At 44.2% G+C, this 17,197-nt stretch overlaps 1 protein-coding gene across 1 annotated transcript in view; it reads left to right on the top strand.

Annotated features, from left to right (window-relative positions):
• Window positions 1-17,197, top strand: part of LOC121530693 (phosphatidate cytidylyltransferase 1-like) — a 78,363-nt gene that overhangs the window by 47,070 nt on the left and 14,096 nt on the right. The window contains exons 5-7 of the mRNA XM_041835848.2: window positions 2,348-2,487; window positions 6,849-6,907; window positions 8,100-8,182. Coding sequence (XP_041691782.2) covers window positions 2,348-2,487; window positions 6,849-6,907; window positions 8,100-8,182 — 282 coding nt within the window. The remainder of the gene's footprint in view (window positions 1-2,347; window positions 2,488-6,848; window positions 6,908-8,099; window positions 8,183-17,197) is intronic.

Here is a 17,197-nt window from a genome sequence, read left to right as displayed (position 1 = left end):
ATTTTGTCTTTAAGTAACAATAATTCCGACATGCCGCCATCTTCTAACTCTGCAACTTCCTCTCTTTCAAGGAACATCATAATGTGAGTCATCAGTGATATGCGGGATTTGTCTTGAACATCTCTTCTCTGTTCGCCTGATATGTCAAGGAAATCACATACGTCTAGTAACTTGTCTTTAGTCAGGGTGTGCAATTCTCCTACTACCTCTTCCTGTAGTTCTTCCAAGGCGGTTGTCATGTTGACAGGACAGGAGGAACCTTTACTGTGCAGGGAGTTGACTCTGAATTAGGTGGTCCTTACTGTCTCTGATGGTCTCTCAACGGCCTCAGTCGACACGTACTTAACCCCCAACTTCCAGCTCCCCTCGAACAGCAACACTTTCCTCACTGCAGCCTGCCTGGGTTGTTATGTAGGGATTTAGCTGGCTCGGAATTCAGCGACCAGGATGTGGAAGCCGGACATCTGAGCAGCAATCTCAGCGGAGCCTCCAAAATGTTACACCCCTGAAAAAGGGGAGAAATAATCACGAACGTGACGCAGTTATGTTTCCTCACTGACAAATTTAGTGTAATGATTTTACAAAAAATACCACATTTTACAGAACAACAGATCTACAGGAACCAGAGTTTTGTAGGGTACAAAGCTTATTCAAGTCACAACAGCATAAACTGTAATTCACTAAAACATATACAAATGTTTCAATATAACTGTCAAACACAAAGTAGCTTTAGCTCAGTAACCCATAACTACATTTATCAACCATGTCAACAAAGTATTCGAAACACATTATACAAATAACCCCAAATATATTATTAACAACGCACATATTCATTCACAATTAGCATAAAATGGCAGCTACTCTCAGTACGAAGCTATATCGCTGCAACCAAGCAGATTACAGTCACACACGCACCTAATAACTCTCTTCAACTTAACTCTAACTTACTCAAGATGTTACTAACACATACCTTAAACTCTCTTCACAGGTTAGCAAGTTATTACATTCAAATTAACTCGTTTTATATCAATAACGTACCTGAAAAAGGGGAGAAATAATCACGAACGTGACGCAGTTATGTTTCCTCACTGACAAATTTAGTGTAATGAGAAAAAGACCGCGATTTCCCCAGGAAGTTGGGTGGAGACCAGAGCAATCGATCTCAGGCTCATAGATTAAGAGCATTTAGTAGATCACAGATTAACACTTTTACCCTTAAATTAGGCACCACAAAATAAAGTTGTCAATATAACGTTTACACCTTCCTCTTACAATGATTTACCCTTTTACACTTGACGGATTTTAAACACATTTATGCATTTTATCAATCTCTATGAACTAGTACTGGATGCATTCTCTTTTTAACCTTAGATATTTTAAGATCCTTACATACCATGAACTTACTAATACTTTTTAGTGTATAACAGGCTATGAATATGTCCTTTAACCTGTCACACGTACGGCCCAGTACATCATTGGGGACAAGCTTCCTGCCATCAAAGACCTCTATACCAGGCGGTGTCAGGGGAAGGCCCAAAAATTGTCAAAGACTCCAGTCACCCAAGTCATAGACTGTTCTCTCTGCTACCGCACGGCAAGCGGTACCGGAGCGCCAAGTCTAGGTCCAAAAAGCTCCTACCCCCAAGCCATAAGACTGCTGAACAATTTATGAAATGGCCACCTGAACTATTTACATTGACCCCCTCCCCTCCCGTCTAGCTCTCTTTCTGTTTCCCTACGGTCTCCCCCTCCCCCCCCCTACTCTCGGTTCTGTCTAAAATGCTGACTAGTGTTATTCTGCAGGTAATAGTGTGAATATGGAGTGCCCCTCGCCCCTTTTTTAGTTTTATGTGTCTGTACAGCAGAGCAGCTTTTTAGTTTTTTACATTTTAGGTATTCAAAAAGGTTTTTCTTATTTTATTTCAGTTTACTAAATAGTTTTTTCCAGTTGCAGTTTTTATTTTATTTTAAGTTTTCGTTTATTACAGTAACCTTGGCGCTCCAGTCAAGCCAACCCTGAGCAAAAGCCACTGCCATGCTGGAAGTTAAAGTACATACAACTTTAAGCCCTCTGAACCAAACCTTAACACTCACACAACCAAACTCTAACATTGATACCCAACAAATATGTGAGGCAAAAAACACACATTGAACCAATGGAAGGATTACAACATCAATATCCTTCTTTGTTTTTCCAGGTACTTTAGCTTTACTTCGTGTGACGTGATTGATACTGAATGAATGGGGCCTATGTGACGCACAACACACACACACACACACACACACACACACACACACACTAAAGAGAGAACTACATATTCTACCTTCTTTGCTTGTTGTCTTCCAGGTACTTCCTGATTTGTGTGAACTACTTCTTCTATGGTGAGACGTTGGCGGAGTACTTTGGTGCGTTGGTTCAGAGAGAGGATTCGCTCCAGTTCTTGGTCCGATACCATCGCTTCATCTCCTTCGCTTTCTACCTGGCAGGTGAGCCTTGGTGGAACACAGCCATCAATACAGCCAAGTGCTGAGTTTATAAACAACAACACAGTGCATTTGGAAATGATTGAGTCCTTGACTTTTTCCACATTTTTTGTTACGTTACAACCTTATTCTAAAATGGTTTAAATCATTTTTTTTTCATCATCAATCTAAACACGATGGCAACGCAAAAACAGGTTTTTATACATTTTTGCAAATGTATTAAAAATAAAAATAAACTATCACGTAAGTATTCAGACCATTTACTCAGTACTTTGTTGAAGCACCTTTGGCAGCGATTACAGCCTCGAGTCTTCTTGGGTATGACACTACAAGCTTGACACACCTGTATTTGGGGAGTTTCTCCCATTTTCTTCTGTGCAGATCCTCTCAAGCTCTGTCAGGTTGGATGGGGAGCATCGCTGCACAGCTATTTTCAGGTCTCTCCAGAGATGTTCGATCGGGTTCAAGTCCGGGCTCTGGCTGGGCCACTCAAGGACATTCAGAGACTTGTCCCGAAGCCACTCCTGCGTTGTCTTGGCTGTGTGCTTAGGATCGTTGTCCTGTTGGAAGGTGAACCTTCACCCCAGTCTGAGAACCTGCTCCAGAGCGCTCAGGACTTCATCAAGGATCTCTCTGTACTTTGCTCCGTTTATCTTTCCCTCGATCCAGACTAGTCTCCCAGTCCCTGCCGCTGAAAAACTTCCCCACAGCATGATGCTGCCACCACCATGCTTCACCGTAGGTATGGTGCCAGGTTTCCTCCAGACGTGACGCTTGGCATTCAGGCCAAAGAGTTCAATCTTGGTTTCATCAGACCAGAGCATCTTGTTTCTCATGGTCTGAGTTCTTTAGGTGCCTTTTGGCAAACTCCAAGCGGGCTGTCATGTGCCTTTTACTGAGGAGTGGCTTCCGTCTGGCCACTCTACCATAAAGGCCTTATTGGTGGAGTGCTGCAGAGATAGTTGTCCTTCTGGAAGGTTCTCCCATCTCCACAGAGGAACTCTAGAGCTCTGTCAGAGTGACCATTGGGTTCTTGGTCACCTCCCTGACCAAGGCCCTTCTCCCCCGATTGCTCAGTTTGGCCGGGCCGCCAGCTCTAGGAAGAGTCTTGGTGGTTCCAAACTTCTTCCGTTTAAGATTGATGGAGGCAACTGTGTTCTTGGGGACCTTAAATGCTGTAGACATTTTTTGGTACCCTTCCCCAGATTTGTGCCTCGACACAATCCTGTCTCAGAGCTCTACGGACAACTCTTTCGACCTCATGGCTTGGTTTTTGCCCTGACATGCACTGTCAATTGTGGGACCTTATATAGAAAGGTGTGTGCCTTTCCAAATCATGTCCAATCAATTGAATTTCGAGTCTCAGAGCAAAGGGTCTGAATACTTATGTAAATAAGGTGTTTCTGTTTTTATTTTTAATACATTTGCAAAAATGTCTAAACCTGTTTACGCTTCGTCATTATGGGGTATTGTGTGTAGATTGATGATTTTTATTTATTTAATCCATTTTAGAATAAGGCTGTAACGTAACAAAATGTGGAAAAAGTCAAGGGGTCTGAATACTTTCCGAAGGCACTGTCGGTCTATGCCATTTAGCAGGACTTTTTCGTCTAAAGGGATTAACAGTCGCGTGCATATATTTTTCGTATGTATGTATGTATGTATGTATGTGCTTAGGGTCGTTGTTAATCTCTATGTTAATATATATGTTTATATATATATATGTTTTAACATAGAGAATAACAACACCTTTTATTATTCTTCATAACGACGACTTCTTAATAGCCATTTTATCATGTTTGCTGTGTGTATATCAGAAAATGGACAAAACCCTCTCCACCAATGAGAATAGAGTATTCAGCCAATGCAACATGCTATGAATAGGCCTCAGTACAACAGATATGATGTCATCAGTGTTGTAACACTCAGTGGCCAGTTTATTAGGTACACCCGTCTAGTACTGTGTCGGACCCCACTTTACCTCCAGAACAGCCTGAGTTATTCTGGGCGTTCTACAAGGTGTCAAACGCTCCACAGAGATGTTGGTCCATGCTGACGCGATGGCAGTTGCTGCAGATTTGGACGGCGGTACATTCACGCTGACAACAGCCCGTTCCATCTCATCCCAAAAGATGCTCTATTGGGTTGAGATCTGGGGACCGCGCAGTCATGTCACGTTTTCCCACTCCTCAATTGTCCAGTGTTGGTGATCGCGTCCACATCGGAGCCGCTTATTCTTGATGTTAGGTGATAGGAGTGGAACCAGTGGTCGTTTGCTGCAATAGCCCATCCGTAACAAGGATCGATGAGTTGTGCGTTCCGAGATGCCATTCTGCGCACCACTGTCTGTTTGTGGCCTGCCTGTTAGCTTGCACGATTCTTGCCATTCTCCTTCGACCTCTCTTCAATGAGCTGTTTTCGCCATCAGGACTGCTGCTGACTGGATGTTTTTTGTTTGTCGCACCATTCTCTGTAAACCCTAGACACTGTCGTGAGTGAAAGGCCCAGGAGGTCGGGCCGTTTCTGAGATACTGGATCCGGCGCGCCTGGCACCAACCATCATACCACGCTCAGAGTCGCTTAGGCCACTCATTTAGCCCGTTCTAACATTCCATGAAACAGTAATTGGATGCCTGTCTGCCTGCTTTATATAGCAAGCCACGGCCAAGTGACTCACTGTCTGTAGGAGCGAACCATTTTCTGGCCACTATATAGATAGAGAAAGAGAGAGAGAGATAGATCTCGATGGTTTGGGATGAGTTGGTTCGCAGAGTGAAGGAAAAGCAGCCAACAAGTGCTCAGCATATGTGGGAACTCCTTCAAGACTGTTGGAAAAGCATTCAAGGTGAAGCTGGTTGAGAGAATGCCAAGAGTGTGCAACGCTGTCGTCAAGGCAAAGGGTAGCTATTTGAAGAACCTCAAAAAAAAAAAAAAGTGATTTGTTTAACACCTTTTTTTTTTTTTTTTGTGAGGGGGGTTACTACATGATTCCATATGTGTTATTTCATAGTTTTGATGTCTTCACTATTATTCTACAATGTAGTACAAATAAAGAAAAACACTTGAATGAGTAGGTGTGTCCAATCTTTTGACTGGTACTGTATATCTCACACTTCCTAATATTGAGTTGCACCCCCCCCCCCCCAAATTTGCCCTCAGAACAGCCTCAATTCGTCGGGGCATGGACTCTACAAGGTGTCGGAAGCGTTCCACAGGGATGCTGGCCCATGTTGACTCCAATGCTTCCCACAGTTGTCTGGATGTCCTTTGGGTGGTGACACAAAACTGTCAAGCGAGGAAAAACACCAGCAGCGTTGCAGTTCTTGACACACTCAAACTGGTGCGCCTGGCACCTGCTACCTACCGTACCCCGTTCAAAGGCACTTTAAATATTTTGTGTGTCAGTCAAAAGTAGTGCACTACATAGTGAATAGGGTGCCATTTGGAAAGAAGCCCTAGTCTGGCTAGTCAATGTTCCTTTCAGGCCTCTACTCCCTTCAGTGAAACTAAACAGCTGTTCAAATCTGCCAGTATAAGTGTTGTTAGGCCTATAGAGTGTAGTGGAATATTACTGGTGTTTTTATTTGCAGGAAGTGTGTGGTAGAATTGTAATTTACCGGCCAATAAACGTTCGTGGTTCATTGCCGTTTTTATAGCTGCAGCTGGGGTGGCACCAAACCACAGTGTCTGTCCCGAATGGTACCCGGTTCCATGTAGTGCACTTCTTATGACCACAGCCCTGGTAAAACGTCGTGCACTACAAAGGGAATAAGCTACCATTTGGGACGCAGCCAGAATCCGCACACTGGCCCCTTTTTAGGATCCTCCCATTTAGTGAGTTGCGTCACGTCCCAAGTGAACGCTCATACACTCCTAAAGCGTTAGGGTTGGTATAAGCCTGACCTGGGACCACATTCACAAAGCATCTCGCAGTAGGAGTGCTGATCCAGGGTCTGTTTTCTCCTTTTAGATCACAATGAATAAAGATAGGGGACCTGATCTGAGACACTTTGAATACGGGCCCTGGAGTCAGTGTCATTGACTTGACCCTGACTGGAACACTGTCTGTCACAGCCACAATCTGCCCGGCGACTCGATACACCTCTCCCCAGGGACTCCCATTGGCTGCTTTATGTGGTGAAACCTGAGACACGATGAACGTTTTTTTTAATCGACACCTTCAGCACAAATATATAGTTTTTTTATTAGCCTGGATCCACGTCGGGTTGTTCTGTCTTGACAACTCAGCGTGACAAATGGTCATAGGAGTCAGCAATATGATGATGATGATGATTGATGATGATGTTCTTCCCCCCCCCACCTTGTACAGAGAAACTGACCGCATGTTATTTGATTTTTCACAGGTTTCTGCATGTTTGTTCTGAGTTTAGTGAAGAAACATTACCGCCTGCAGTTTTATATGGTGTGTATGAGCCAAGTAACCACTAACTGACCACCACCATCCTGTCACTGCATGCCATACACTATACTGCATACTCCTAGCCTGGGCACCAGATCTGTTTGTGCTAACACTCCACTCCATGCCACTCCTTGTGTATATATATGGCATGACAAGGTTTGGCATGATGGCACGAACAGCATGGTAACCGGGCTAGCCTACTCCCAGGCTATGACACAAATGGCACGCTATTCCCAGTAGAACCAGCTGTACTACACTAGGTCTGGCCCAAGAGAACATTTTGGATTACAGCCAGTAGAACCAGCTGTACTACACTAGGTCTGGCCCAAGAGAACATTCTAGATTACAGCCAGTAGAACCAGCTGTACTACACTAGGTCTGGCCCAAGAGAACATTCTAGATTACAGCCAGTAGAACCAGCTGTACTACACTAGGTCTGGCCCAAGAGAACATTCTAGATTACAGCCAGTAGAACCAGCTGTACCAGACTAGGTCTGGCCCAAGAGAACATTCTAGATTACAGCCAGTAGAACCAGCTGTACCAGACTAGGTCTGGCCCAAGAGAACATTCTAGATTACAGCCAGTAGAACCAGCTGTACCAGACTAGGTCTGGCCCAAGAGAACATTCTAGATTACAGCCAGTAGAACCAGCTGTACCAGACTAGGTCTGGCCCAAGAGAACATTCTAGATTACAGCCAGTAGAACCAGCTGTACCAGACTAGGTCTGGCCCAAGAGAACATTCTAGATTACAGCCAGTAGAACCAGCTGTACCAGACTAGGTCTGGCCCAAGAGAACATTCTAGATTACAGCCAGTAGAACCAGCTGTACTACACTAGGTCTGGCCCAAGAGAACGTTCTAGATTACACCATAGCTTTCTTTTCTCTCCACACACACACACACACCTCATAAATATGATGTATTTGAATGTCTCCATCCATCACCTCTGTGTCATTAACGTAAAGGATGGGCTATGTGTTATATTTACAGTATGTCTCACACACTAGCCTGCTGTGTAAAAGGCGTCTTCATCCGCCTAGCATTGTGTCTTTGTGTGGTAGATGGCAGTGGTAGTGGTGACTCAGCCTTGCCTAACTAGATACAGTAGATCTACAGCCTGTCTGTATACATCTCTCTGTACCCTGTCTGCATTCCCCACCACTAACGTGTGTGTGTGCGGTTTGCCCCTCCAGTTTGCGTGGACCCATGTAACCCTCCTGATCGTGGTGACTCAGTCTCACCTGGTCATTCAGAACCTGTTTGAAGGAATGATCTGGTAAGAAACACACCACACACACACACACACACACACACACAGGGCACTACATTGTGACCATTTTACTCACATATGTGCTTAAATATTTTGCTGTGCGACCTGGAGTTTATATTTAGGAGCACCAGATTCTAGCTTGTATTACCTCAAATACGTTTCTATTTGTACGTCTACATTTTTCTACTTAGGTGAAAAAAGGTCAATTATACTACTGTAGTTTAGTAATCTACCAGTTATACTACTGTAGCGTGGTAGTCTACCAGTTATACTCCTGTAGCGTGGTAGTCTACCAGTTATACTACTGTAGCGTGGTAGTCTACCAGTTATACTACTGTAGTTTAGTAGTCTACCAGTTATACTACTGTAGCGTGGTAGTCTACCAGTTATACTACTGTAGCGTGGTAGTCTACCAGTTATACTCCTGTAGCGTGGTAGTCTACCAGTTATACTACTGTAGTTTAGTAATCTACCAGTTATACTCCTGTAGCGTGGTAGTCTACCAGTTATACTACTGTAGCGTGGTAGTCTACCAGTTATACTCCTGTAGCGTGGTAGTCTACCAGTTATACTACTGTACCGTGGTAGTCTACCAGTTATACTACTGTAGTTTAGTAGTCTACCAGTTATACTACTGTAGCGTGGTAGTCTACCAGTTATACTCCTGTAGCGTGGTAGTCTACCAGTTATACTACTGTAGCGTGGTAGTCTACCAGTTATACTACTGTAGCGTGGTAGTCTACCAGTTATACTACTGTAGTTTAGTAATCTACCAGTTATACTCCTGTAGCGTGGTAGTCTACCAGTTATACTACTGTAGCGTGGTAGTCTACCAGTTATACTACTGTAGTTTAGTAATCTACCAGTTATACTCCTGTAGCGTGGTAGTCTACCAGTTATACTCCTGTAGCGTGGTAGTCTACCAGTTATACTACTGTAGCGTGGTAGTCTACCAGTTATACTCCTGTAGCGTGGTAGTCTACCAGTTATACTCCTGTAGCGTGGTAGTCTACCAGTTATACTCCTGTAGCGTGGTAGTCTACCAGTTATACTCCTGTAGCGTGGTAGTCTACCAGTTATACTACTGTAGCGTGGTAGTCTACCAGTTATACTCCTGTAGCGTGGTAGTCTACCAGTTATACTACTGTAGCGTGGTAGTCTACCAGTTATACTACTGTAGCGTGGTAGTCTACCAGTTATACTACTGTAGCGTGGTAGTCTACCAGTTATACTACTGTAGCGTGGTAGTCTACCAGTTATACTACTGTAGCGTGGTAGTCTACCAGTCATACTACTGTAGTTTAGTAGTCTACCAGTTATACTCCTGTAGCGTGGTAGTCTACCAGTTATACTACTGTAGCGTGGTAGTTTACCAGTTATACTCCTGTAGTTTAGTAGTCTACCAGTTATACTCCTGTAGCGTGGTAGTCTACCAGTTATACTCCTGTAGCGTGGTAGTCTACCAGTTATACTACTGTAGCGTGGTAGTCTACCAGTTATACTCCTGTAGTTTAGTAGTCTACCAGTTATACTCCTGTAGCGTGGTAGTCTACCAGTTATACTCCTGTAGCGTGGTAGTCTACCAGTTATACTCCTGTAGCGTGGTAGTCTACCAGTTATACTACTGTAGCGTGGTAGTCTACCAGTTATACTCCTGTAGTTTAGTAGTCTACCAGTTATACTACTGTAGTATAGTAGTCTACCAGTTATACTACTGTAGCGTGGTAGTCTACCAGTTATACTACTGTAGCGTGGTAGTCTACCAGTTATACTACTGTAGCGTGGTAGTCTACCAGTTATACTACTGTAGCGTGGTAGTCTACCAGTTATACTCCTGTAGTTTAGTAGTCTACCAGTTATACTCCTGTAGCGTGGTAGTCTACCAGTTATACTCCTGTAGCGTGGTAGTCTACCAGTTATACTCCTGTAGCGTGGTAGTCTACCAGTTATACTACTGTAGCGTGGTAGTCTACCAGTTATACTCCTGTAGCGTGGTGGTCTACCAGTTATACTACTGTAGTATAGTAGTCTACCAGTTATACTACTGTAGCGTGGTAGTCTACCAGTTATACTACTGTAGCGTGGTAGTCTACCAGTTATACTACTGTAGCGTGGTAGTCTACCAGTTATACTACTGTAGCGTGGTAGTCTACCAGTTATACTACTGTAGTTTAGTAGTCTACCAGTTATACTCCTGTAGCGTGGTAGTCTACCAGTTATACTCCTGTAGCGTGGTAGTCTACCAGTTATACTACTGTAGCGTGGTAGTTTACCAGTTATACTCCTGTAGTTTAGTAGTCTACCAGTTATACTCCTGTAGCGTGGTAGTCTACCAGTTATACTCCTGTAGCGTGGTAGTCTACCAGTTATACTCCTGTAGCGTGGTAGTCTACCAGTTATACTCCTGTAGCGTGGTAGTCTACCAGTTATACTACTGTAGCGTGGTAGTCTACCAGTTATACTCCTGTAGTTTAGTAGTCTACCAGTTATACTCCTGTAGCGTGGTAGTCTACCAGTTATACTACTGTAGCGTGGTAGTCTACCAGTTATACTACAGTAGCGTGGTAGTCTACCAGTTATACTACTGTAGCGTGGTAGTCTACCAGTTATACTACTGTAGCGTGGTAGTCTACCAGTTATACTACTGTAGCGTGGTAGTCTACCAGTTATACTACTGTAGCGTGGTAGTTTACCAGTTATACTCCTGTAGTTTAGTAGTCTACCAGTTATACTACTGTAGCGTGGTAGTTTACCAGTTATACTACAGTAGCGTGGTAGTCTACCAGTTATACTACTGTAGCGTGGTAGTCTACCAGTTATACTACTGTAGCGTGGTAGTCTACCAGTTATACTACTGTAGCGTGGTAGTCTACCAGTTATACTCCTGTAGCGTGGTAGTCTACCAGTTATACTCCTGTAGCGTGGTAGTCTACCAGTTATACTACTGTAGCGTGGTAGTCTACCAGTTATACTCCTGTAGCGTGGTAGTCTACCAGTTATACTACTGTAGTTTAGTAATCTACCAGTTATACTCCTGTAGCGTGGTAGTCTACCAGTTATACTACTGTAGCGTGGTAGTCTACCAGTTATACTCCTGTAGCGTGGTAGTCTACCAGTTATACTACTGTAGCGTGGTAGTCTACCAGTTATACTACTGTAGCGTGGTAGTCTACCAGTTATACTCCTGTAGCGTGGTAGTCTACCAGTTATACTCCTGTAGCGTGGTAGTCTACCAGTTACAGTGGGGAAAAAAAAGTATTTAGTCAGCCACCAATTGTGCAAGTTCTCCCACTTAAAAGATGAGAGAGCCTGTAATTTTCATCATAGGTACACGTCAACTATGACAGACAAATTGAGAAAAAAAAATCCAGAAAATCACATTGTAGGATTTTTTTAATGAATTTATTTGCAAATTATGGTGGAAAATAAGTATTTGGTCACCTACAAACAAGCAAGATTTCTGGCTCTCACAGACCTGTAACTTCTTCTTTTTAAAGAGGCTCATCTGTCCTCCACTCGTTACCTGTATTAATGGCACCTGTTTGAACTTGTTATCAGTATAAAAGACACCTGTCCACAACCTCAAACAGTCACACTCCAAACTTCCACTATGGCCAAGACCAAAGAGCTGTCAAAGGACACCAGAAACAAAATTGTAGACCTGCACCAGGCTGGGAAGACTGAATCTGCAATAGGTAAGCAGCTTGGTTTTAAGAAATCAACTGTGTGAGCAATTATTAGGAAATGGAAGACATACAAGACCACTGATAATCTCCCTCGATCTGGGGCTCCACGCAACATCTTACCCCGTGGGGGTCAAAATGATCACAAGAACGGTGAGCAAAAATCCCAGAACCACAAGTGGGGACCTAGTGAATGACCTACAGAGAGCTGGGACCAAAGTAACAAAGCCTACCATCAGTAACACACTACGCCGCCAGGGACTCAAATCCTGCAGTGCCAGACATGTCCCCCTGCTTAAGCCAGTACATGTCCAGGCCCGTCTGAAGTTTGCTAGAGTGCATTTGGATGATCCAGAAGAGGATTGATGCCCAAGATGGCGTAGCAGTACGGTCGCTTTTATTTTTCGTCCTGTGTAAATATCCCGTTTCTTGTTTTTTTTGTCTATATTTCTAAATTTTTACTTTTCACTCTTTAACTAAATATACTCTCCTGCAACCCGCCTCACCCAACGTGGAAAGGATTCTATTATTTCTTTATAACTTTCATCAAGAACCGTAAGCTGAAACGTGTGTAGCCGCAATCTGAATTGGCTACCTGCTATTAGTTACCGTTAGCGTCTCCACCACTGTCCGTGGCCTACACTATCCACCAGCCAGCTCTAGCTAGCCTGGACAATTCGTCGGCCAGTCTGCACAGCGTGCTATCGACCCAGCGTGCTATCGACCCATAGCTTATTGGACTTTCTGCCGGAATCACTGGACCCTAGCGCCGGATCATCACAACCAGCTAGCTAGCTGCAACCTGTTGCTGGCTGATACCATTGCCATATAGCAAGCACCAGTTAGCCTTGAGCTAGCCTGCTAGCTCCCTGCTAGCTGTGCTGAAGCACCAATTTGAACTGCTCTCGGACTCACATATTGCTGTTCACTGGACCTTATGATCACTCAGCTGCACAGCTGATGCCTGCTGGACTGTTCCTTTACACGGTACTCTGTCCTGTTTTTTCTGTTTAGTCTTAGCCCAAACGTTATCGCTATTTCCAGTTGTGTCTTAGCTCTCTCTAATAACACGTGACTGCTTTATGCCTCTCTCCTATGTCAATTATGCCTTGCCTATTGCTGTTTGGGTTAGTTCTTATTATACAATTTCAATGTAGAACCCCTAGTCCCTCTCAAACTGTCTCATATAGTTCCTTTGTTCCCCCCATACCGCCGAGACCGGCTCAATCGATGCCTCCAATGATGCTATCTCTTTCATTGTTACCCAACACTTAGGATTACCTGAACTGTACTCATATCCTTCCATATCCTTTTCTGTACATAATGCCCTGAATCTTTTCTACAACGCCCGGAGAACTGCCCCCTTTATTCTATGTACCCAACGCACTAGAAGACCAGTTCTTAAAGCCTTTAGTCGTATCCTTATTCTACTCCTCCTCTGTTCCTCTGGTGATGTAGAGGCTAACCCAGGCCCTGCAGCCCCCAGTATCACTCCTACTCCCCAGGAGCTATCATTTATTGACTTCTGTAACCGTAAAAGTCTTGGTTTTCTGCACATAAATATCAGAAGCCTCCTTCCTAAGTTTGAGTTATTCACTGCGTTAGCACACTCCGCCAACCCTGATGTTCTAGCAGTGTCTGAATCCTGGCTTAGGAAGGCCACCAAAAATTCTGAAATTTCCATCCCCAACTATAACATTTTCCGTCTAGATAGAACTGCCAAAGGGGTGGAGTTGCAATCTACTGTAGAGATAGCCTGCAGAGCTCCATCATACTATCCAGGTCTGTGCCCAAACAGTTTGAGCTTTTAGTTCTAAAATCCACCTTTCCAGAAATAAATCTCTCACTGTTGCCGCTTGCTACAGACCCCCTCAGCCCCCAGCTGTGCCCTGGACACCATATGTGAACTGATTGCCCCCCATCTATCCTCAGAGTTCGTACTGCTTGGTGACCTAAATTGGGATATGCTTAATACCCCCAGCCATCCTACAATCCAAGCTAGATGCCCTCAACCTCACGCAAATTATCAACGAACCTACCAGGTACAACCCTAAATCCGTAAACATGGGTACCCTCATAGATATCATCCTGACTAACTTACCCTCTAAATACACCTCCGCTGTCTTCAACCAGGATCTCAGCGATCACTGCCTTATTGCCTGCGTCCGCAACAGGGTCCGCGGTCAAACGACCACCCCCTCATCACTGTCAAACGCTCCCAAAAACACTTCAGCGAGCAGGCCTTCCTAATTGACCTGGCCCAGGTATCCTGGATGGATATAGATCTCATTCCGGTCAGTAGAGGATGCCTGGTTGTTCTTTAAAAGTAATTTCCTCTCAATCTTAAATAGACATGCCCCATTCAAAAAATACAGAACTAAGAACAGATATAGCCCCTGGTTCTCCTCCAGACTTGACTGCCCTTGACCAGCACAAAAACATCCTGTGGCGTACTGCATTAGCAATCAAATAGCCCCCGTGATATGCAACTTTTCAGGGAAGTTAGGAACCAATATACACAAGCAGTTAGGAAAGCAAAGGCTAACTTTTTCAAACAGAAATTTGCATCCTGTAGCACTAACTCCAAAAAGTTTTGGGACACTGTAAAGTCCATGGAAAATAAGAGCACTTCCTCCCAGCTGCCCACTGCACTGAGGCTAGGAAACACTATCACCACCGATAAATCTACAATAATCGAGAATTTCAACAAGCATTTTGCTACGGCTGGCCATGCTTTCCACCTTACCACTACCCCTGCCACCAGCTCTGCACCCTCCGCTGCAACTTGCCCCATGCCCCCGCTTCTCCCTTCACACAAATCCAGACAGCTGATGTTCTAAAAGAGCTGCAAAATCTGGACCCCTACAAATCATCTGGACTAGACAATCTGGACCCTTTCTTTCTAAAACTAGCCTGTTGTCGCAACCCCTATTACTAGCCTGTTCAACCTCTCTTTCGTAACGTCTGAGATCCCCAGAGATTGAAAGCTGCCGCGGTCATCCCCCTCTTCAAAGGGGTGAGCACTCTAGATCCAAACTGTTACAGACCCATATCCATCCTGCCCTGCCTTTCAAAAGTTTTGTGTGCCAGTCAACAAACAGATCACCAACCATTTCGAATCCCACCGTACCTTCTCTGCTACAATCCGTTTTCGAGCTGGTCATGGGTGCACTTCGCCACGCTCAAGGTCCTAAATGATATTATAACCGCGATCGATAATAGACAGTACTGTGCAGCCGTTTTCATTGACCTGGCCAAGGCTTTCGACTCTGTCAACCACCGCATTCTTATTGGCAGACTAAATAGCCTTGGTTTCTCTAATGACTGCCTCGCCTGGTTCACCAACTACTTCTCAGATAGAGTTCAATGTGTCAAATCGGAGGGCCTGTTGTCTGGACCTATGGCAGTCTCTGCTCATGGGGTTGCCACAGGGTTCAATTCTCGGGGCCAACTCTTTTCTCTGTGTATATCAATGTGCTCGCTCTTGCTGCTGGTGACTCTCAGATCCACCTCTACGCAGACGACACCATTTTGTATACATCTGGCCCTTCATTGGACACTGTGTTAACAAACCTCCAAAACGAGCTTCAATTCCATACAACACTCCTTCAGTAGCCTCCAACTGCTCTTAAACACTTTAGTAAAACAAAATGCATGCTCTTCAACCGAACGCTGCCTGCACCCGCCCACCCGACTAGAATCACTACTCTAGACGGGTCTGACCTAGAGTACGTGGACAACTACAAATATCTAGGTGTCTGGTTAGACTGTAAACTCTCCTTCCAGACTCACATTAAGAATCTCCAATCCAAAGTTAAATCTAGAATCGGTTTCCTATTTCGCAACAAAGCCTCCTTCACTCATGCTGCCAAACATGCCCTTGTAAAACTGACTATCCTACCGATCCTTGACTTCGGCGATGTCATTTACAAAATAGCCTCCAACACTCTACTCAGCAAATTGGATGTTTATCTATCACAGTGCCATCCGTTTTGTCTCCAAAGCCCCATATAATACCCACCACTATGACCTGTACGCTCTTGTTGGCTGGTCCTCACTACGTATTCCGCCAAACCCACTGGCTCCGGGCCATCTATAAATCACTGCTAGGCAAATCCCCGCCTTATCTTAGCTCATTGGTCACCATAGCAACACCCACCCGTAGTCTGCGCTCCAGCGGTATATCTCCTGGTCATCCCCAAAGCCAACACCTCCTTGGGCGCAATTCCTTCCAGTTCTCTGCTGCCAATGACTGGAACAAACTGCAAAAATCTCTGAAGCTGGAGACGCTTATCTCCCTCACTAACTTTAGGCATCAGTTGTCAGAGCACCTTACCGATCACTGCACCTGTACACAGCCCATCTGAAATTAGCCCGCCCAACTACCTCATCCCTATATTGTTATTTATTTTGCTCATCTGTACCCCAGTATCTCTATTTGCACATCATCTCTTGCACATCATTCCAGTGTTAATACTAAATTGTAATTATTTTGCACTATAGCCTATTTTATTGCCTTACCTCCATAACTTGCTAAATTTGCACACTGTATATTAATTGTATTTCTGTTGTATTTTTGATTTTTGTTTTGTTTTACCCCATATGTAACTCTGTGTTGTTGTTTTTATCGCACTGCTATGCTTTATCTTGGCCAGGTCGCAGTTGTAAATGAGAACTTGTTCTCAACTGGTTTACCTGGTTAAATAAAGGTGAAATAAAATAAAAAAATAAAAAAATTGGGAGAATGTCATATGGTCAGATGAAACCAAAATAGAACTTTTTGGTCAAAACTCAAAGAATGCTGAGTTGCATCCAAAGAACACCATACCTACTGTGAAGCATGGGGGTGGAAACATCATGCTTTGGGGCTGTTTTCTGCAAAGGGACCAGGACGACTGATCCATGTAAAGGAAAGAATGAATGGGGCCATGTATCGTGAGATTTTGAGTGAAAACCTCCTTCCATCAGCAAGGGCATTGAAGATGAAACGTGGCTGGGTCTTTCCAGCATGACAATGATCCCAAACACACCGCCCGGCACTTAGGAGTGGCTTCAGTAAGAAGCATTTCAAGGTCCTGGAGTGCCCTAGCCAGTCTCAGATCTCAACCCCATAGAAAATCTTTGGAGGGAGTTGAAAGTCCGTGTTGCCCAGGCGACAGCCCCCAAAACATCACTGCTCTAGAGGAGATCTGCATGGAGGAATGGGCCAAAAAAACAGCAACAGTGTGTGAAAACCTTGTGAAGACTTACAGAAAACGTTTGACCTGTGTCATTGCCAATAAAGGGTATATAACAAAGTATTGAGAAACTTTTGTTATTGACCAAATACTTATTTTCA

The sequence above is a fragment of the Coregonus clupeaformis genome, chromosome 18 (assembly GCF_020615455.1).
Source record: "Coregonus clupeaformis isolate EN_2021a chromosome 18, ASM2061545v1, whole genome shotgun sequence".
In the NCBI taxonomy this organism is placed as follows: Eukaryota; Metazoa; Chordata; class Actinopteri; order Salmoniformes; family Salmonidae; genus Coregonus; species Coregonus clupeaformis.
The sequence above is the reverse complement of the archived record's forward strand: the minus strand, read 5'-3'. Positions and strand labels throughout refer to the sequence as shown.